At 36.8% G+C, this 23,359-nt stretch overlaps 1 protein-coding gene across 18 annotated transcripts in view; it reads right to left on the minus strand.

The window, feature by feature from the left end:
- Positions 1 to 23,359, minus strand: part of AP4E1 (adaptor related protein complex 4 subunit epsilon 1) — a 149,506-nt gene that overhangs the window by 107,192 nt on the left and 18,955 nt on the right. For 17 of the 18 annotated variants that reach the window (XR_008618608.1, XM_055088221.1, XM_055088220.1 and 14 more), the window contains exons 8-12: positions 21,533 to 21,606; positions 14,749 to 14,871; positions 14,537 to 14,646; positions 2,830 to 3,132; positions 557 to 671 (exon numbers count right to left, since the gene is read on the minus strand). Coding sequence is in view for 17 of the 18 variants with exons in the window: in XM_055088221.1 (XP_054944196.1) it covers positions 557 to 671; positions 2,830 to 3,132; positions 14,537 to 14,646; positions 14,749 to 14,871; positions 21,533 to 21,606 (725 nt within the window). In the remaining variant the exon portion in view is untranslated. Of the gene's footprint in view, positions 1 to 556; positions 672 to 2,829; positions 3,133 to 9,329; positions 9,449 to 9,555; positions 9,669 to 10,716; positions 10,857 to 14,536; positions 14,647 to 14,748; positions 14,872 to 21,532; positions 21,607 to 23,359 lie in introns of all 18 variants that reach the window. The other variant, XM_007106712.4, reaches the window with a different exon arrangement.

The following is a 23,359-nucleotide window of genomic DNA, read 5'->3' on the forward strand; positions in this document are numbered from 1 at the left end:
CGCGCAGGCTCAGTGGCCATGGCTCACAGGCCTAGCCGCTCCGCGGCATGTGGGATCTTCCCAGACCGGGGCACGAACCCGTGTCGCATGCAGCGGCAGGCGGACTCTCAACCACTGCGCCACCAGGGAAGCCCAGAGGAAGCATTTTAACACACTTAAGCTATACAAGATTGTTCAGAATAAAATGAAACTCACTAGTTCACAGTAACCAGAGTTTTCTTCTGAAACTCTTCTGCAAATATGCTCACGCTGATATCTGTCAGCCCTTTAGCACAGTGACCAACATGATAATTCCACCTTCAAGTTTTTTTTTAAATTCCAGGATGGCTGCCATATCTTAGGCACTTATGTACATGAAACCAATGGCTTTGGGCACACCTCTAGGCTAACTTTTTTTTCCTGTTTACCCCAAACAAGGTCAGGGTGAACAAGTCACAGCAGACTTAACGAGAGATAATGAATCTCCTCAGTTATTTACTTACATGACTATAATATAATTTGCATTAAAAAGTGATGTCCCTACAATCTAGTCTATTATAAATCCATGAAAAATTACCTTTTCCCTGAGAAAGCTTTTCCTCCTGCCGTTGGTGGTGAGGTTTGTAAGGTGCTGCCCCCTGACTTAGTTCTTCAGCCACAAAACCATCCAGAAAAGATAAGGAAGCATCTACCTATATTAAAGTAAAGCAAAAATTAGGGATTAAAAAAACTTACCCTAAACAGTAGACTGTACATTCACAGAAGTGATTTCAGCCCATTTTTCCTAAAAATAATTTTTAAGTGAAAAACAGAACTTCAACTCTAAAATTGCTACTCAACTCTCTGTCTTTCTGAAACATCTATAATCAAAACACTCAGCTAAGAATCTAACAATGTAAGTCATGTGCACTTATTATTCATTTCACTGCACTGCAGAATACATTTTTGAGCATCCAATGTGTTAAGGCATCATGTTAGATGATATAACTGAGATAAAGGAAGACACAAGTCCTGCCTCATGAGACTTGTAACCTACCAGAGGAGAAGACACATACACTATGAGCTATAGTGTCTACATTAGTTTCCTCCTGCTGGGGGCTAAAAACAAAGCTCCCAGCAAAGGCTAGTTCCTTCTGGAGGCTCCAGCGGAGAATAGGTTTCTTGTCTCTTCCAGCTCCTAGAGGCTGCCAGCATTGCTCAGCTTGTGGCTATATCACTCCAATCTCTGCTTCTATTGTTACTTGGCCTTCTCCTCTCTGACCTCTTTCCTCACTTTTATAAGGACCCTTGTGATTACATCATGCCTACTCAGATAATCCAAGATAATCTTCCCATTACAAAATCCTTAACTTCATCAAACCTACAAAGTCCTTTTACCATATAAAGCAACTTATGCACAGGTTCCAGGGATTAAGATGTGAATATCTTGGGGAGGCCCATCATCCAGCCTCCCACAGTGCCTTTGATTTAACTATCCTATTCCTTTCTACCTAAAAATGCTTTGTTACAAACCTGTGCAAAATTACTTAATTTCAATAAAGTACAAGAATAGAAAGGTACAAGAGAATGCTTAAGTGAAAAGAAATAAAGAGATGAAGAAAGAGTAAGGGGAAAAGGAGAAAAGAAAAAGTGAGGGGAGAAATAAAAATGAGATACACAAGAGGATATAGCAGTAACAACCTCAGAAACCACAGATTTGCCTCTCCTAATTTAGCCAAGTGTATACAAACAGCTCAGATAATTTAGAACAGCAGGTAATTCTCAAAAAATTTAAGTGGCATGTCACACTGTGCATTTGGTAAAGTTTAGTTTTGATAAGATTTTTTTTTGAGTTTTTTTTTCCATGTGGACCACTTCTAAAGTCTTTATTGAATTTGTTACAATATTGCTTCTGTTTCATGTTATAGTTTTTTGGCCACCAGACATGTGGGATCTTAGCTCCCCAACCAGGGATTGAACCCACACCCCTTGCATTAGAAGGCAAAGTCCTAACCACTGGACCACCAGGGAAGTCCCTTGATAAGATTCTTAAGAGATGAAGCCATGTCATCATCATTATCTTTTATTGGAAGAAAGGGAAGTAGAGTAACTAACTAGTTTAATACTATGTATAGCATATTTATTCATATAGTCTCTGGAATGCCTACCAAATGTTAAACCAAGGCCTCTGCCCATGAGGAGCTAATGAAAAAAATTAATGAACAAAGGTTCAAAATGAATACAAGTCATGAACATTTGAGTCATAATTAGTGGGAATACTGCCCATCCTCCCCTCTTCTTCAACTATATGACATCTAATATAAAAATCTGAACAAATCTGACTTCCTTTTGGAAGTTTTCAGATTTACACCAATCTGAGAGAGAACTCAGAGGTGAGCAGTAACTAAGTGCTTTGGATTAAAAGCAGCACTGGCTGAAAGTAGGTGGGAGAAGAAAAGGCGGGTGATCAGGTTCCAATGTAGTAAAGATTTAGATAGTAGATGGACAAAATAAAATGGAGAACTGTTTTTTTCTTACATTCTCAAAGAAAAGAGAGCAATAATAAAATGACAGAGAAGTTCAAAGGAGATAAAATTTTTAAGTTCTCAAATTATTATATGTTAAAAGAGACTGTCATAGACTATAAACCCCTTCACTGCAGTTCTCCAGAACAGATTAGTCTTCCTGACTACTCACTACTGAGTAGAAGCTCTCAAATGCTCTCTCACACTAATGTGAGAAAAATGCCAACCTTCATCTAAAGTGCTACAGAAATTACATTTTGGCATATTCCAGATATATCACAAATGCAAGAATTATTCTGTTTAAAGACAATGCAATTTCGTAAAAGATGGAATGCAGATATCTTACCACCATGTCTTCACAACTCTTATCAACTGGAAGCAAACCCTTCATAAATTTCACATTCTCATGCAAATGTTTTAATTCAAATGCATGCTGTCTCAAACAAGTATCCAAAGATGTCGTAAATTCCTGGATTAATCTCTCAACTATATTAGAAGAGTGTGCTTGAGGTGTCAACTTGGTCACAGCAGCAATTATCCAGGCTTTTGTTTCTGAAGAAATGGAGTCACTCCTAAGTAACTTGTAGAGCTTGGTTATAACTTCCTCTGGTGTTTCCTTATCTAAGAGGTAGGAATACTCCCCTAAAACCTAAAACAAAGAAATGTATATATGCAAATATCAAGTTATATAACAACTATACTCAGAAATCTAAACAAAGTGCCTACTGCCGGAGTGAATTTAATTTATACTAAACATATTCTCATGGTGAAGGAATTATTAAAGATACAATTGTATATTTTAGGTTCAAAATTACACCAAGAATTGGAAGTGAGTACAAAAAGGTTTTCCACATCTTTATCGTTAACAATATATAAAGTAGCGTACCATTCATTACAAGTTAGCTTTCTTCTGAACTTCCAGGTTTGGATGTTGGTTTTTAAAAGCACTTTCACATTCAGTTACTATTTTTTCCAATAAGCATTTAAACAAGTGGTTCTCACATACTAGTATGCATAAGAGCCACCTGAGGTGTTTCATAGAAATACACATTTCTATACTCTCCTCCCAGATAATCTGATTTAGTATGTCTGTGGTGGGGATCTACAATACACATTCTGAAAAAGCATCAGCTGATTCTGATGTAGATGATCCACAGAAGAGACTCTGACGAACACTGATCTATTTTACACATACTCTTTCCTACATCTTATTTATTCAGGTGATATATAATCCTATCGGTCTAAGAATCGTTAATAAACTGATAATTCATGGAGTGTGAGATCTTTCCAAAGTAGTATTTATGAAGTATATTCATGTATAATACTGGGACAAGCAAGAAAAAACAGTAAGGTGAGGTGATAGGCAAGGGAAGATTTATGGCTAGTAACAAGAAGAGGAAAAAAAAAGAAATAGAACTACATAAATTCAATCCTTAAATAGTAAGATAACTTTTTGCTGGTTTAATAAAAGATGGAAGGAAGCTCTAGAAGAACAGGTAACCTAAATCCCAGTTCAAAAACCAATGGACTTGAGCTTCCCTGGTTGCACAGTGGTTAAGAATCAGCCTGCCAGACGTAGAGAGTGGACTTGAGGACATGGGGAGGGGGAAGGGTAAGCTGGGACGAAGTGAGAGAGTGGCATGGACATATATACACTACCAAATGTAATATAGATAGCTAGTGGGAAGCAGCCGCATAGCACAGGGAGATCAGCTTGGTGCTTTGTGACCACCTAGAGGGGTGGGATAGGGAGGGTGGGAGGGAGACGCAAGATGGAGGAGATATGGGGATATATGTATATGTATAGCTGATTCACTTTGTTATAAAGCAGAAACTAACACATCATTGTAAAGCAATTATACTCCAATAAAGATGGTAGAGAAAAAAGGCAGATCACTAAGAACCTTGAGACCTAAGGAACAATACAGTGGGTTATCTGTTGCCTCATATACCTCAGACTGGGTACTTGAGAGCCAGCAACCTAGAAATGCCAGTGGGAAAGGACAAAAAAGCCCCAAGAAAAGCCTTCCCTCTAGCCAAAGGGCCAGGAAGACAGAAAACTTTCAGAAAATCATCCTTCTACTCCAGCCAAGCACCAAAGAGAAAAAACTGTAGCCCCACCCATACCAGCAAAGGTGGAGTGAAGAGTCAAGACTTCAACCCCTACCAGGTTGTAAAAAGCATCCCAACTCCCCAACAAGGGTGGTAACAGAGAGACTGAGTGAAAACCAGGAACTTCATCCCCACCAAGCTGTAGAAAGGCCCACTCTTCTGCAGTGTCTGTGAAGACTACATAGGAAGCCTATACTTCACCTCCACCCAAGTTTAAAGAGGTAGCCCTCCCCCTCTCTGCTGGAGTGGTGTCAGGGGAAGCCTAGCAGAGACTCAGGCTCAGTGGAGGCCACATAGTTAGAGATATCTACACCCCATCTCAACACCATCACTGAAAGAATTAATTCACATCTACAGAACACACCACCCAACAATAAGCAGAATACCCACTCTTTTCAAGCACCCACAGAACATATAAGACAGATCATATCTTAGGCCATAAAATAAACCTCAACAAACTTAAAAGAACTGAAATTATAGAGTACTTTCTCTGACAACAATGGAATCAAACTAGAAATCAGTAACAGGAAAGATAACAGGAAATTTTCAAAACACTTAAAAACTAAACAACACCCTTGCACACAATCTTTCTAGAAAACAGAAGAGGAAAGAACACTCCCAAGCATTTTATGAAGCCAGTATTACCTTGATACCAAAATCAAACAGAGTAGAAAAAAACAAGAAAACTACAGACCACTATCCCTCATGCACAGAGATGCAAAAATTATTAACATGGTCTCAAGAAATCCACAAAAAACAATTCTAGATTAATAAGTGAGTTCAGCAAGATTGCAGGGTATAAGAACAAAATACAGAAATAAACCTATACACTAATGTCCACTAATCTAAGAAAAAAAGGAAGCAAGAGTATAGGACAGAGAAAAAACAGTCTTTTCAATAAGTGGTGCTGGGAAAACTGGACAGCTACATGTAAAACAATGAGATTAGAACAGTTCCTCACAACATATACAAAAATAAACTCAAAATGGATTAACAACCTAAATGTAAGACCTGAGACATACAACTCCTAGAAAAGAACACTCTTTGACATAAATTGTAGCAATATTTTCTTGGATCTGTCTCCTAAGGCAAAAATAAACAAATGGGATGCAATTAAACTTAAAAGCTTTTTGCACAGTAAAGGAAACCATCAACAAAATGAAAGATAACCCTCATAATGCGAGAAAATATTTGTAAATAATGCAACCAACAAGGGCTTAATTTCCAAAATATACAAACAGCTCATAGGACTCAATATCAAAAGAACAAACAGCCCAATGAAAAAAATGGGCAGAAGACCTGAACAGACATTTTTCCAAAGAAGACGTACAGATGGCTAACAGGCACATGAAAAGATGCTCAACATCACTAATTATTAGAGAAAAGCAAATCAAAACCACAATGAGATACCACCTCACACCTGTGAGAATGACTATGATCAAAAAGTCTACAAATAACAAATGCTGGAGAGGGTGTGGAGACAAGGGAACCTTCCTATATGGTTGGTGGGAATTTAAATTGGTGTAGCCACTATGGAAGACAGTACGGAGGTTTCTTAAAAAAATAAAAAATAGTGTTGCCATATGATCCAGCAATCTCACTCCTGAGCATATACCTGGAGAAAACTATAATTTGAAAAGATACATGCCTCTAGTGATCATAGCAGCATTATTTACAACAGCCAAGACAAAGAAACAACCTAAAATGCCCATCAACATATTGAATGGATAAAGAAGATGTGGTATATATACACAATAGAATACTACTCACCCATAAAAAAGAATGAAATAATGTCATTTGCAGCAACATGGGTGGACCTAGAGATTGTCATACTAAGTGAAGTCAGTCAAAGAGAAAGACAAACACCATATGATATCACTTATATGTGGAATCTAAAGTATGACACAAATGAACTTATCTACAAAAGAGAAACAGACTCACAGACAGAAAACAAACTTATGGTTACCAAAGGAGAAAGGGGTTGGGGGAGGGATAAATTAGGAATTTATCCTAATTTGTATCTGCTAATTTGTATCCACTTTGTATCTGCGAAGGGATTAGCAGATACAAACTACTATATATAAAATAGATAAACAACAATGTCCTACTGCATAGCACAGGGAACTATATTCAAAATCCTGTACTATACCATAATGGAAAAGAATATGAAAAAGAGCATGTACATATATAATTGAATCACTTTTCTGTACACCAGAAACTAACACATGCTGTAAATCAACTATACTTCAATAAAATAAAATAAAATGAAAAGAAGAAGAAAACAAACTAGTGATTACCAGTGGAGAGAGGGAAGGGGAAGGTGCAATTTAGGGGTAAGGGATTAAGAGACACAAATTACTATGTATAAAATAGATAAGCAACAAGGATATACTGTATAGTACAGGAAATTATACCCATTATCTTGTAATAATCAATAATGGAATATAATCAGCAAAAATAATGAATCACCATGCTGTACACCTGAAACTAGTATAATATTGTAAATCAGTTATACTTCAATTAAAAAAAAAGATTTTGAAGTTTCTCCTGAATTTGTATCACTTTGCACCATCATAAAGTTGAAAAATCATAAGCTTAACCATCTTAAATCAGGGACCATCTGTACCTAAGTATAAATCTAACAAAACAGGTACAGGATTTGTATGCTGTAGAAAAAGAAACACTCTAAATGTATGAATATATCATGTTCATGGAGGAAAATACAAATGGCCACCAAATACAACAATCAATTTAGGCAAGGATTATCAATGCTAAAACCACTGATGAAAGATAGTTGAAGAACAGATGTTCACAAAGTCTCACAGATTAGTTCTAAATTAGTAAGGAGAAACAGCACCTTTATAATGGCGAGAACCCTTACAAAGGTCACCATCTTAACCAAACAAAGAAATTTACTATCACCAATAATTGGAGCAACTAACATTATATGCATTCTGATACAATGCAGTGAGAAATACATATTGACAATGTAGTATTCTTGCTAAAAATGTTTAACTGAACCAGAAATAGTCCAATTCAGAATGCTGGACATTCTGCAAGTCAACAGTATTCATCCAAAAAAATCAATGTCATGAAAACAAAAAGAAACTGAGCATCACTGTAAAATAAAAGAGGCTAAAAGACAAAACTAAATGCAATTTGTGAATCTTAACCTGATATGGGATTGGGAGGAGTAGAAAAATAGTCATAAGAGACATTTTTTGGACAACTGGATAAGTCTGAATATGGACTGTATATTGGGTGATATTAATGAATTAAGGTCACATTTCTTAGGTGCAATAATGGTTTTATGGTTATCTAGAACGTCACTCTTGGGAGATTCACCCTGAATTTTTCATAGGGTAAGTGTCATGAGGTCTGCAACTCATTTTTTTTTTTTTTTTTTGCGGTACGTGGGCCTCTCACTGTTGTGACCTCTCCCCCGTTGCGGAGCACAGGCTCCGGACGCGCAGGCTCAGCGGCCATGGCTCACGGGCCTAGCCGCTCCGGCATGTGGGATCTTCCCGGACAGCGGCATGAACCCGTGTCCCCTGCATCAGCAGGTGGACTCACAACCACTGCGCCACCAGGGAAGCCCTGCAACTCAATTTTAAATGCCTCAACAAAACAAACTGTACACAGGCAGACCTAGCTATAGATGGAGATGTATTGGGTTGGCCAAAAAGTTCGTTCGGGTTTTTCCACAGGATCTTAGGAAACCAAATAGATACAGTAAAGCAAAAGTGGTTAAAAATATTAACTGGGAATCTAGGTGAAAAGTATAGGGGTATTTATTATGCCATTTTTTCAACTTTCCTGTAGATTAGAAAATAATTCTTTAATAAAATTCTGGGTAAAATTATGGTTAACATGCTAACATTTGGCAAAACCATAAAATATTAAAGTGTGAATATCCTATGACCCAGAGCTGCACTTCTCCAAATCTCCCCCTAAAGAAATGCTCACTCATATGCACAAGAAAGAATATACAAAGGTGACAGGATGTATACGATTATGTAGGTTTATATAACATAAAACCGTGACCTTGTTTTGCAGAGATGATCTCCTTTCTGGCTTTGATGAAGCAAGCAGCCATGTTGGGAGGCACACCTGGCAAGAAACTGAGGGCAGCTCGTGGAGCTAAGGGCAGGCAACAGTCAACAGTCTGAACCTCAAACCCTCAGTCTTACAGCTGCAAGAAACTGATTTCTGCCAACAATCACATGTGAGCTTGGAAGCAGATCCTTTACTAATCAAGCTTCAGATGAAACAGCAGCCCCAAGTGACATGTTGATTGCAACCCTGAAAGACCTTAAGCAGAGAACCCATGCCTGGACTCCTAACCCACAGAAACTGTGAGATAACAAATGTATGTTGTTTTAAGTTTGTGGTAACATTATCATGCAGCAATAGAAAGCTAACAAAGCACAGATACATGAGTATTCACATATTCAAAAATAGATTCACATAGAAAACACAACAAATGCATTGTAGACACAGACAGGCATCTAAATAAATACCCATATTTAAAAGACTAGTCAAGTGAGATGGGAGAGAGAATGAATAGATAAGTAAATAGTTAAGTGATAGAAGGTAGTCACTGGGAAAGAAAATTGACAGCTGAAGGAGTTAACTGAGTAGAACTGAATGATTTCTGAAGAAATCTATTATTAGTATTTGACTTTATAAAAAAATAATATTATAAACATTTATGATTCAATGTACTTTGCTCACCCAACTCATAACTTGAAGAAATCTCTGTGGGTAGAACACATTTTCCACATCTAGTAAAGTGAAATAAGACTGAACTGCATAGAGCCTTAATTGTTGATTTTCTGTTTCATCATCAAAACCTACAAAGAAATTAATATACAATTTTAATTTCTACTAAATTCTCTAAGGACTCTGTAATAAAAACATTTAATTTAAAAATCTTTGCAGAATGCAATAGCTTACTAACCTTCTGCTAGAAGTCTCAGAAAGTTATTGGGGATATCAGGATGCATAACATCTCCTCCCACTGAAAATACAGCATTCATTGTCTGAATAAACCATGCATTATCAGGAGCATATGTGTCCACAGTGTTAAGAACAAGTACACTTCCAAATATCACTTATTAAAATTATCCTTTCTGTATAAATCTTAAAAAAAAAATAACCCTCAATTCATCCTAGTTTGGCATTTATACCTTTAACTTCTGCCAGTAAATTGTTCTATACTCCAGTTTTATGTAAAATAAGGTGCTCAGTAAAAGCTTATTGAATAAACTTAATAAACCAGTTCATGTTGCTTTATCTAGCACCATATATTGCACATAACAGATGTCCAATAAATAACTGTGAAATAATTGAAAGAAATGTTTCAGCTAACTATGGACAAAAACATAATGGAAAATGATATGCACTTCAGAAGCTAAATGTTGTGACATGTCTATCTGAACAAGTTGTTGACCCTCTTTTCTAATCTGTTCCTCTTCAGTTCTAAAATTCTATCATTCTGCTGGCCAGAGATATAGCACTAGTTAGGACAAAACTATACTTAAGCAATTTCCAAGATACTTTGATCAGCATTATTCATTCATTCAATCTTAGATTTAAACAACAGACATCTTAAAAAGAATGACAAGTAACCTTGTGACCTGCAAAGTTCCTTTGACTTCTAAAAAACAAATGTGAAGAAAATTAACATGTGAATGGAGCTGCCAACTACTTTACTGGGACAATTTCCAGTATAAACAGTAGTGTAAAGGATAAATTTTAGCATCCTGATCCCCTCAACAAGCCGCTGAAAGCAACAAGAACTTTTACTCAGGAAAGAAACTGAGTAGGAAGTAAAGTCAAAGACAAGGAGGGACTCTAAGAGGAATCAGACAGAGATTCCTGTATCCTCCTGATAATACTGACCAATGGAATAGAATAAAAAGAACCAGGAAAAAAGTCATCCCCTAGGAAGCCTACACAAATTCTTGCTTTTGACAACAAGAGAGGCTTGAATATCAGGAATGGAAGTTACTGCTGGGCCTCTGAACTCAACCTGCAAGTGACCATGTCTAGACCAATTATTTTAAAGTCACTGTGTAACTAAAGGTATTTTATGACTCATGGTCCAAGCAAAGGATATTTCTCAGCCAGCTCAGCTATTTTGCCAACCAAATTGACAATAATATATTCTTCTTTGCTCTGATGTAAATATTCAAGCATTTTCTGGACAATCACTGTTATATTCTGTGCATTAGTAATTCTGTAAAGAAGTTCCAGAGTCTATTTAAGAAAGAAAAATAAAAATAGTATTATAAAACTATGCATGATAATAAATAAATACTGTAACATATAGGTTTATAACAGTTGATTCTTCCACTTTTATGTAGCTCTACTGGGCAGTTAATAGGTGCTCAAGAAATGCACATTTTAACTGAACAGAACTTAAGAAAGGTACGACTATTGTCAAAAAAAAATTATAATCAATTCCAAAGTTTAAAAGCCTTCTATTGATACAGATAATAATCATCTGACATCTCTACATGACAGGCCATGTAAAGACTAAAAAGTTAAAAGGTTAATAATCTATTTTCTAAAAATGTAACAGCTTCTTAAACCTACATTACTTATGCCTGTGTGCTATGCATGAGCGCGTGTGTGTGTATACATGCATACATATATAAAAATCCAGTATTGCAAAATGCTTTTTCCACACTACCCGAACAACAGAAAACCACACTTGAATGGATTCGTCAGCTAAGGGCAAACGGTCTCTAATGGATGGATAAGGTAGTACAAGCACTTCAAAGCCCAGCAAGGCCTACGTTCAGAATCTGGGGCATCAAGGAAGAACCATCTTACAGCTTTCTCAGTGATGAGGCATATACCTCTTGCTACCTGAAGTAAGATGAAGGAAGAGCAGTACCAGAGTAAGCTCCCATTTGGCTGGCTTTCTGAGGCCCTACATCAGGGTCCTAAAAATATCATAGCTCCCAGAAATCAGTATCAGACAAAGGGCAATAATGAGAAAGCATCATTTACCGGCATTTCAGGAGCAACACTATTAGCTGCAGGAGAATTTCCACATATCCTTCTCATCAAACTTGTTCATCTATCTTTAGGGTTCTTTCTAATTTTTCAGTCCTTATACCCAGGACTTCAAGTACAAAGGACAACAGATTTTGAATTTTTTTTAAACTGTTCCAGTTAATCCTTAACACCATTTAAAATCTATAAATACATAGGTTCCCCATGTATTTATAGCTTTCAACCTATGAAGCTGCTTCAGACATGCTTCCTGTAGACTCTATATGTCACGTATTTTAAGATAATCTACACCAAATTTACTTCCTACTCTAAGACCATGAAATTTAGCATTTCCAGGACTGAATGGGGACTGGTATTATGAACTGCATGGCTAGAGGTCTTTTCTGTTAACTCCTTCTTGCCTTCTTTTTCCCTGCTATGAAAGAAAAGTAATAAAATCAGGTAAAAGGGAATCCCAGCCCCAAGCAACAGGTCACTCCACAACCCAGGACCAAAGTTCTTGCCATATAATTACTGATGGAGGTTAGAAGTGACAGTGGCATCGAGGAGACAGTACTGCAGTGCCTTCTTGGGGCACAACTGGTACTCAGTACCCTTCCCCAAAAATTCAAGCTACTTTTCTCACTACAGATCAGACTTCATAATTTTAGAAGTTGTCTAGTTTCCCTTTGACCCTCATTTTTAAATGAGATCCCAATAAATAAATACAGCAATAAGAAAACTGTATCTAAGTCAACCATGTTCAATTTAGTACTTAACCACACAAAGAAAATGCATGCTCTATGTCTGTTCAAAGTGGAAGAGCAATATAATTATTTGTTACTGTCCCTTGGCATCTTCTCATTTTTCTACAATGTCCACACATAGAAATTAGTACATCTGTAAACTATCCTTTACACTACATGTTAAACTTCATTCAAGGCAGGTAACAATTTTCAGAAGATTAAAAATATGAATGCAAAAAACATGTATGTATATATATGTAGATGGCAATTTCTTGAAAATATTATTTCAAAAATAGTACTAAAATTCAAAATTCATAATCTTTTAAAAATTATAGTTGTTTAATGTAATAGTGTTCTCTCAATAAACTTTTAATTCACTGCTTTTAAGTAATTTAGATGTTTAGTAGATTCTTTTTATCTTTATTATTTTTAAAATCAGAAATAAAACTATCTACTCTTCTTACCTAGGTCCCATATACCTTTTTTTTTTTTTTCAGTACGCGGGCCTCTCACCGTTGTGGCCCCTCCTGTCGCGGAGCACAGGCTCCGGACGCGCAGGCTCAGCGGCCATGGCTCACGGGCCCAGCCGCTCCGCGGCACGTGGGATCCTCCCGGACCGGGGCACGAACCCGCGTCCCCTGCATCGGCAGGCGGGCTCTCAACCACTGCGCCACCAGGGAAGCCCCCATATACCATTTTAAATGAAGGTATAAAGTGATTCTCTACATGAAAATTAACAGATATATCTACATGGACACCCAAGTAGATACTGAAGCAATTTTATAAAAGGAAAAAGTTGAAAAAATTAAGTAAATTTACAACTTTCCTTCCAAAAAGTTCACAACATTTTAGGGATATCTTTATTAATTCTTTCAACATTCCTACATATTCAATAGGGACTGCATTAGCCTAGTTTGTAGATGTTAATAATGGAAAAAATTAATCATCATAAATTACTTCTTAAAATTGTACTAATAGGAAGACCTGGGAATAGAATTCAGGTCTCCAATTGATACAATTCTTGGACCAAAAAGATATTAATGAATCTTATACAGGTAACTGGACCTAACTCCTCCAACTCATAATTGCTCCGGACGCGCAGGCTCAGCGGCCATGGCTCACGGGCCCAGCCGCTCCGCGGCATGTGGGATCCTCCCAGACCGGGGCGCAAACCCGGTTCCCCTGCATCGGTAGGCGGACGCGCAACCACTGCGCCACCAGGGAAGCCCCTTTTTTATCATTTTTTTTAAGAGTGTTCTTGTCTTGACAGCTTTTGTTCCATTTTATAGTTTACTTATTTTTAAAACTTATTTATTTATTTTAATTTTTGGCTGTGTTGGGTCTTTGTTGCTGCGTGCGGGCTTTCTCTACTTGCGGCGAGCGGGGGCTACTCTGTTGCGGTGCGCAGGCTTCTCATTGCGGTGGCTTCTCCTGTTGTGGAGCATGGGCTCTAGGCGCATGGGCTTCAGTAGCTGCAGCACGTGGGCTCAGTAGTTGTGGCTTGTGGGCTCTAGAGCACAGGTTCAGTAGTTGTGATGCACAGGCTTAGATGCTTCGCAGCATGTAGGATCTTCCCGGAACAGGGCTTCCCTGCATTGGCAGGTGGATTCTTAACCACTGCGCCACCAGGGAAGCCCCAACTCAAAATTTAAAACCATTCTTGTCGCAGACATAGAGGATGGACTTGAGGACACGGCGAGGGGGAAGGGTAAGCTGAGACGAAGTGATAGAGTGGCATGGACTTACATATACTACCAAATGTAAAATAAATAGCTAGTGGGAAGCAGCTGCATAGCACAGGGAGACCAGCTCAGTGCTTTCTGACCACCTAGAGGAGTGGGATAGGGAGGGTGGGAGGGAGATGCAAGAGGCAGGAGATATGGGGATATATGTATATGTATAGCTGATTCACTTTGTTATAAAGCAGAAACTAACACACCATTGTAAAGCAATTATACTCCAATAAAGATGTTTTAAAAAAATAAATAAAACCATTCTTGTAATTACTGACACAAGTGCTTTTTAGAAAAGTTCCTTAAACTTCAATAGAAAGGATAAAATGCACTCCAAAGTTAAAATACACACGTGTGCACATACACACTGCCCACCATTTTAATCTCTCTCCATAATACCAACAAAAAGTTTAAAAATTTTAACACTTCACATACATTACTCAAAATACCAGTTTACCTCTCTTTTAATAATGGGATCAGGATGGTCTAAGCATTCAATTATTGTCATCTGGTGTTGAAGAGCCAGAGTGGGATCCTGTTGGATAACATAGGTAAGAGCCTTCAATCCTAGAACCAAAGATTACATTATAGAAAGTGACATAAAACAAATACCCAGCAAATTTCAAAAACTCTCTTGGTAATTTCCATCAAAAGAACCAATCATCTTACCTAAATATTTGAGATTTATTTTAGGTGACAAAACAAATCTTCCAATGCACTTGGCAGCCTTCTCAAGTAATTCCGATTTAGGATAAACCGAATAGACTGTATGTACACATTCAAACAGAATAGCTACAGAAATAAAATATTATAATGTCAGGGATCATATTAAGGCATAATAAAAGAATACATCTGTGTAGAACTCCTAACAAAACAAACTAACTGGAAGGTCAGTTTTAGTAAAAAATCTTACTTATGGAAATTTTTCAAAGATAAGAACTTTACTGTTTTCAGGCTTTATACAGTTGTTAGGATTATGTTACCACAGTACAATTTAAAGAGAATGATATACATTAATAGATAAGAATGATATATTCAGTCATGCAACAAGTATTTTCTGAAACTCCTATGAGCCAGACATTGTTCTACTAGTATGGATACAGCGGTGACAAAAACCCCTGCCCTCAAGGAAATCACATTCTAACGGACACATAAGTAATACATTCATTGTTCCTATATAAATAGATACTTCCAGCACTCCTTGAATGCTTCAAAATAATTTATTCTTAGGCAGTTTCTACCACTTTTACACAGAAACTGTATATGTAGTTTATTTCAGTACGGTTTATTTCAACATAATCATTTCAGGATGCTCTAGCATTTATTTCAAAATAGGGCCACTACTCAAAAATCTTCAAACCACTTTTTAACAATTATCCTCCAAGGATATAGAAAATCTACTGACCATCTTAATAGTGTTCAAATTTGATTTTCTAGTCTCATCAAAGATCTGATAACTATAATAGATGATCAAAGTGGACACTAAAATTTTTTTCAAACTCTTAAAGAGCATAAGGTCAAAGAGCTGGAGCTTCGCCATGGTAAAGAAGAATAATTTAGGCAACATTAAGTCCTGCATGTCCTGTGGAATCACAGAATGAGAAGTGAGACACAGAATCAGCAGACTTAAAAACAGTTCTACTGGGCTTCCCTGGTGGCGCAGTGGTTGCGCGTCCGCCTGCCGATGCAGGGGAACCGGGTTCGCGCCCCGGTCTGGGAGGATCCCACATGCCGCGGAGCGGCTGGGCCCGTGAGCCATGGCCGCTGAGCCTGCGTGTCCGGAGCCTGTGCTCCGCAACGGGAGAGGCCACAACAGAGGGAGGCCCGCATACCACAAAAAAAAAAAAAAAAAAAAAAAAAAACAGTTCTACTACATAGTTGAAGCATATCGTGTCTTTGATAGAATCACTCCTGCTCTTTTTCCAAAAGCTTAAAACATAACAATCAAACACCTGTGTATATAAGATATAAGATAGATCCTGAATATTCAACTAACTATGTTTTACACTGCTAAATTGTCTATCAACTCATATAAATTTCTGGTAAAAAGCTTTACATAAATAATACTTTCTAAAGAAGGAGAGAGAAAAGAAATTAGAAGGAAAGATTTTTAAGAAATAAGCAACTCTTTAAGAAGGGAACTGACTTTAATTAAAGGAAAACCTACAAAGTAAGTCAATTGAACCTAAAAAGATACTTTACTTTATATATCCAGATGTTATGCTGTAAAAAGTCTTTACTCGGTGCTATGAAAAAAGTTGATTTTATGACTTCACGAAGTAAACAGAGAGAGCCTTAGTCAACTAGCTAATCAACTAAGGCAGGAGGAGTAGGCAACACATCATTAAACACAGCCCTCAGCCTATCTTTGTAAGCTGTGAACTAAGAATGATTTTTACATTTTTTGAGATATAACTGACATATAAAATTATTACTTTTAGGTATACAATTATATTTTTAAAGGTTTAAAATAAACAAAGGAGAATATATGACAAAAACCTATATGACCTACACGAAACCTAAAATATTTACTATCTAGCCCCCTTTTCAGAAAACGTTTGGCAAACCCTGAACAAACGGGCTAGTCCTAAGTAAGATTAAAAATGATGATGTTCCATTTTCTATCATAACTGACATATTTTCCTTTATGGATTTCTACCATTTAGAGCTCTCCTATCAAGATGTTTTACTGACAACAAAAGCTTTTCATTACCCATCTAAAACCTAAACTTTTATATTTAGATGCTCATAACATTTCTGAAAAGCTAGTTTAGGTAAAATTAATAGTTCAAAAATTGCAATTAGTCAACCTAGGCATAAATGAGCTGAAATGAACTTAATAGGTTTTTAAAATTATTTTTAAATAATTTAGAGGCTAATAGGCTTTATTCTCCAACTCTACAAAAGTCTAAGTCCATAAATGAAAAAGCAATTACTCTCCTGTCTCCTCACTGCAGTGGTTAAAATACAGTTAAGTCCCCTACATACGAACCTTCAAGTTGCAAACTTTCGAAGATACGAACGTGCCCCTGTATGTCAGCAGTTGTACTGTACTACCGTACTTTTCAAGGTACTATACTGTAAGATTAAAAATGCTTTATTTATTTTTGTGTTTGTTTTTTATGTATTATTTGTGTGAAAAGTGTTATAAACCTATTACAGTACAGTACTATATAGCCAACTGTGTTGGTTGAGTACCTAGGTTAACTTTGTCAGACTTACGAACAAATTGGACTTAAAAACACGCTCTTGGAACGGAACTTGTTTGTATGTAGGGGACTTGCTGTAGAGCCTCTAAGGATTTCTAAAGGTAAAATGCATCGTGGAGCTTTGTTTACTCTTCTAGAGGAAGCCAGGTCCTAATCAAAATACTGTCAAGTAAAAAAATCAACAAATTAAAAATTAATTAACGTTCTAACATCTGTGACGCTGTGGTTTTATCATAGATATTTTGGGTAGGATTATGCACAAAATTTGAAGAAGTTCTACTGACACTGTATCCTTCAGACTAGACTTTACTTTCATTTTAAATAAGTTAACTACTGTCACCACTCTGGCAGGGAGATGTGGGTACCATGCAATGAGGGTGGCAGTCCAGATTCTCCACTCTGCCTCCTTTAACACTTCGAGAGGCAGGGGATGCTGGTTCCTTCTGGATGGGGGATGGAAGTACCCTGCCTGGAAGAGGGAGGGGGTAACCTGTTACTGCTCCCTATACGACCTGCATTGAGATTAAAGGGGTGGCCCTGGTATACGTGACCAGTTTAAAAGCCCTAACTCCTCACTGGGCTTCTTCTAATACCACCTCAGGAAAGATGGGAGGGGTACCTCATTATTCCCTACTCCTGGATAATGTGAAATCCAGGCTTCCCACATCATCTCCACTGGCAATGCCAGGGAGGGTCCCCCTTAACATCTGGCAGGGATGAAACTGCAGCTGCCCCTCTTGGTCTTCACCACTAGCCCCGTGGGAGGGTTGGGGCACCTCATTATATCTGGTGAGGGTGGAAATCTTGACTCTCCATTCAGCCTCTGCCGCTGTGGGTGGTCCACAGTTTTTTCTGTGTGATGCTTGACCGTAATAGAAGAGTTATTGTCTAAAAGTTTTCTATCTTGCTAGTTTGCCCTTTTTCCCTTAGTCCTTTGGCTAGAGAGCAGGCTTTTTTCAGGGCATTTTTGTCTGTACCTGTTGGCATTTTCAGACTGCTGGCTCTTCAGTACCCAGTCTGGGGTATATGAGGCAAAAAGCAAGCCCAGGGTACTCACCTTGGTGTTGTTCCTTGCATGCAAAGGTCCCTAAGCAGTCTACCTTCATTTATCCACCTTTCAGAGTCTTATATGTTTATTTTACATATAATGTACAGAGTTTTTTGGTGTACTTAGTGGGAAAAGTACTTCTATCTACTTTTGATGGTTCTATCCCTTATACTCCATTTTATGTACTTCTCCCAATTTACCAAATAATTTACTAAAAATGTCTTTCTCATCTTATCAGTACCCTGCCCAAAACTATTCCATACCTCCAGATTTATACAGTATAAAGTTCCTTTGGCTGCCATGGGAGGACCTCCACAATATGGGCTTCCCACTGCTTCCACTATGAACTGTCCAAACAGGCTGGCAAGTCACTGTTCTCTGAAATTGTTTTAAACATCCCCGCTTCTGCACCTTCTCTCATGTTCCCTCTGCCTGAGAACAACTTTTAACCTCCCTTCTGGCTATCTTAATCCTATCTTTCAAGGTCCTATTACATCAATAAATCTTTATGTGCCCTGAAGTCCAGAGTGATCTTTATCGCCTCTGGATTCCTACAATATTTATTGACTTTATCTCCCCTTTGCATTCTGCCTTATACTGGTATTACGTTTTCATAAATAAGTCATCTTCTCCATTACACTGTAAATTCCTTGAAGGCAAAGATTATATTTAATACTTCTTCATATCTTCTACATCACTTTATGCAATGCCTGGCACACAGCAGATAATAAATGCCTCTGATGTGATTTATTTCTTGATTTGACACTAAGCTAAGTTATAATAATGAAACTTTCATAAAAATACAGTTTAGAAAATATTAAGACTGAAACCCAATAAGACAACTGATAAAAGTAAAATAACTTTCTCTTCTTTTAATTCAATTAAAACATATTGCTCACTGATTAATCCAGTGCCAGATACTGGGATATGCTGGCCAATAAGAGGGACACAGTCCCTGCCCTTATGAAGTTTATAATTTAAAATTCACATTTTTAAGTAATAAGATATTTATATTAGGTTTACTAGAGAACACTCTACCAGTGATAAAATCACTGTAAGCTATAAACTGTAACAGTACAAATATGGGGGGAAATGTAGAACAAACAGAAGATGAATAAAGGAAAAAAGGGAAACAATAGAAACTATAAGTTTCTCTGGCAAGGTGAAACACTGGACTGACAGACTACAAAGAAATAAATTGTTGGCATTGGTCCCAGCAATCTTAATAAAAGAAGGATGTCCTAATGGAGAACATTAAAAAATATTTCCTCAGGTGTACAGTATTCTCTAAATCGAAATTAGTAACAGTGGTTATCTCCAGGAGGGGGAACTGGGTGGTAGGTAATAAGGGTCAAAGGGACAATTACTGTTCACTGTATACCCTTTTGTACCTTTTGAATTTTAAACCATGTGCATATATTACCTATTCAAAAAAATTTTTTAATTAAAGCTGAAATGTCAATTACCGAAAGAAAAAAAAACTTTCTGCAAGGAAAAAAGCAGACAATTGATTTTAAACAGAATTCCTTGAGAGCCTTTCAAACTCTTATCCTAGACCATGATTATATCTCAAGCAAAACTTTTTAATTTACTTTAGCTGCCTCCAAAGATTCTGCACTACTCTGGATACACTGACAGCTCCTAGCCAAACCACCTGCCTCAATACTGATCATCCTTATCTCTGGCACCTTATTCTTCTCATTACATAGTAGGATCCTAGATGATGTCAACTATTCATTATACTATACGCTTATAAGGGCAGGGCCCGTGTCTACCTTATTCTTCCCTTAAACTCCCACACTTAGCATGGAGGAATACGTTAAGTCAATCAACTCTTTCCTCAATCTGTACCTAGTTTACAAACAAATTTACAAATTAAATTTCTGTTTTGTAGGCATTCAATAAATACTAGCTGAACAAATGAATACACCACACTTATTACCTTAATTACCATTTATACATGCAAAACATCAATCTATCCTTCAAAATTTACTATCCCAATTCACTACCATGTGCATTATTTTTTCCATACTAGTCTTATGCATGCAATCCTTTCTTTTTATTCCTACTGCATTTTTGTCAAGCACTTTTATTACAGTTAAACTAGTTCAATTTCTGCCCTCTAGTCTACTCTGCACTTCTACAACCATTGTTCTTAAAGATCCACAGTTTACCATTGTCTGAAAGAACAAGTAACGCTCTCCATCCCCTACTTCATGGTATTTTACCAGATTAAGAAATGACTTCTCATTTGAGTTATATCTCCCAATACCTCTTCTACTTCCCTTCTCCATACTAGGTGAGATTCAAACTGTTTTACTTCTATCCTTTAAATATCTCCAAATATCCCAATTTCTTCAACGAGCTTTTTCAGGCTGATCAATAAAGAACTAAGACTTCTCTCTGGCTATTAAGACTGGAAGTTTTTTTGGTTACTTTTCTCAGTTCTCCTCCCTCCTCCCCCATTTTACTCTTGTCTCTTATCTCTAAATTACTTTGTAAAATTGTATTTAACATAAATAGCTATTGTCTCTTCATTAAAAAGTACATTATTCCACATCTATATATTCTTATCTATATCGTACTAATCCTTCAGTTATCTTCTTAAATATCACTTTTTCAGAAAAGCCTTCCTTGTTCTCCCTCTCATCTAAGACTAGCTGCTGTATTCTCCAGAGTACCTTGTAAATTCACTTCTGTAACATTTCTAGTACCTGACCCTTTCCATCTATCTAGGCTGTGAGCTCAACGATAATATTATTTTATTCACGACTGTATTCCAAGCATCTTTCACAGCGTCTGATAAATAACAAAAACTTAAGAAATATTTGGTGACTAGTTGACTGATTCTTTCATTTAAGAACTGTCTTAAGTATGGAATGGACCTACTAGGTTATCTTCACAGTCAATTAGATGCTTGATGGACATTTTCAATACAGAGACAATTCTCTTTAAAAATAAAGACTTAAAAAGAGAGACAATTATAAGAGTCAATTTAGGTCAACATTTAAACAATGGCGTAATCTCAAATTATTTCTATTAGTTATTCAATGCTTCCAGTGAAAAATAATAATCCCAAAACCTTAAAAATTAACATTTAAAATTCTATTGAAATTTATAATATTCTAACACAGATTTAGCTATAATACTGAAAACATTATTAGTCATTAGAGCAGCATTTACATACGTTACCTACCATATGTGACATTGTGATTTAACTCAGCTCTTCGTAAGGATTCATCGAGAACATCATACATTAATTCACTTGTCCTGTTTAAAAGATATTTTATTTGCAGTAGAATTACAGTATTATAACCCAATAAAACATAGTTTTTCAAACTTCTCTCTCTTTAAAACTGAGGATCTACAGAAAAGAAGTGAAAGAAATTCATTTTATGAATTGGGAATTTCACTTCTTAAAGATTCCATTTGTTCTTTTTCATGAGTTTAACTTCCTGCTTTATCAAAGCTGACTAGTCAATAAAGAGATAAGTCAAACAATTCTTTCCTCAATCTGTACCTACTTTACAAATAAAGTTTTTGTTTGGTTGAACATGCTATCTTTTATCATTTTCTTCATAATATAATATTTCTACCTGTTTAAGGTTACTACACTAATACTTCACATAACCAGATTATTCCAGACAGTATATTATCTGTATTTCAAACACTTAGTTTTTAAAAAATATTCAAATACTAATCTTTCTTTGAGCAATACCAGGTTCATGAGAAAGAAAATTTTAACTTTCATTTATGTTAAATATAAAGAAATTATATTTTGTGGAATTAACAGATTAATACCATTCTTATGTCTTTATGGTCACTGATTACAGTTATAGTTACTGGGTTGAGGTAGATACTATACGAAAATGCAGTCTTTTATAGAGCCCTAGCACTCTGCCACCAAGCCTTTTCTCCAAGGAAAAGTCCTCTCCAAGAGGCCAATGTGAAAACTATGGCTTCTTAGCTGATATTTTTGTATGTTTTGTAAACTCAAAAAGCACTAATAGAAAAAAACACCATCAACACAGAATACCCAGAGACTTCCCTGGCAGTCCAGTGGATAAGACTCCATGTTTCCAATGCAGGGGGCACGGGTTCAATCCCTAGTCGGGGAACTAAGACCCCATAGGTCGCGTGGCATAGCCAACAAAAATAGTAACAACAACAACAAAAAAAACCCAACCCATAGAATACACAGTTGTTTCTTGCAGAGAAACTACACTATAAAACAAACAAAAAGATGAAAATAATTTGGGGCTATGCAAATTACATATCATATATGTTACAACCTTCTCAGAAAATGTCTTCTTTTTTTTTTCCAAATATACAGCTGTAAAACTCAATATGAAATGCATGTACTTCTATTGCATCTTAACTAAAGTATAAATATCCAGTGAGAATCCAAAACCATATCCTAAAATTCCTCATTTTATTATGTAAGCATTTCTTCCACAGACAACAACCATATAGTAGACATTACAAATCCTTCCCTCCCCAAATTTGGTAATACTACACTTAGATAATGGTATAGTTGCCCAATTTTAAAAGCCAATGTCCGGGGCTTCCCTGGTGGCACAGTGGTTGAGAGTCCGCCTGCCGATGCAGGGGACACGGGTTCGTGCCCCGGTCCGGGAAGATCCCACATGCCGCAGAGCGGCTGGGCCCGTAAGCCATGGCCGCTGAGCCTGCACGTCCAGAGCCTGTGCTCCGCAAGGGAAGAAGCCACAACAGTGAGAGGCCCGCGTACCGCAAAAAAAAAAAAAAAAAAGCCAATGTCCAGCATAAGAGTCATAATTAACCACATGAAATGTGGAAACATTTGCAGACATGATTGAGCTAAATGTTAATAAGCTAAGAAGCAGAATGCTATAAAACACAAGAAAATATTCAAACAATAGATATAAAAGACCATAAACATAAGAGATTTTTCCAGTAAGTTAATTCTTTCAATTAAATACATTAGAATCCTGTTATAAAATAACTTAACATTTTTACTTTGCCACATTGAGATAATCATAAC

This window comes from Physeter macrocephalus, chromosome 11, assembly GCF_002837175.3.
Source record: "Physeter macrocephalus isolate SW-GA chromosome 11, ASM283717v5, whole genome shotgun sequence".
In the NCBI taxonomy this organism is placed as follows: domain Eukaryota; kingdom Metazoa; phylum Chordata; class Mammalia; order Artiodactyla; family Physeteridae; genus Physeter; species Physeter macrocephalus.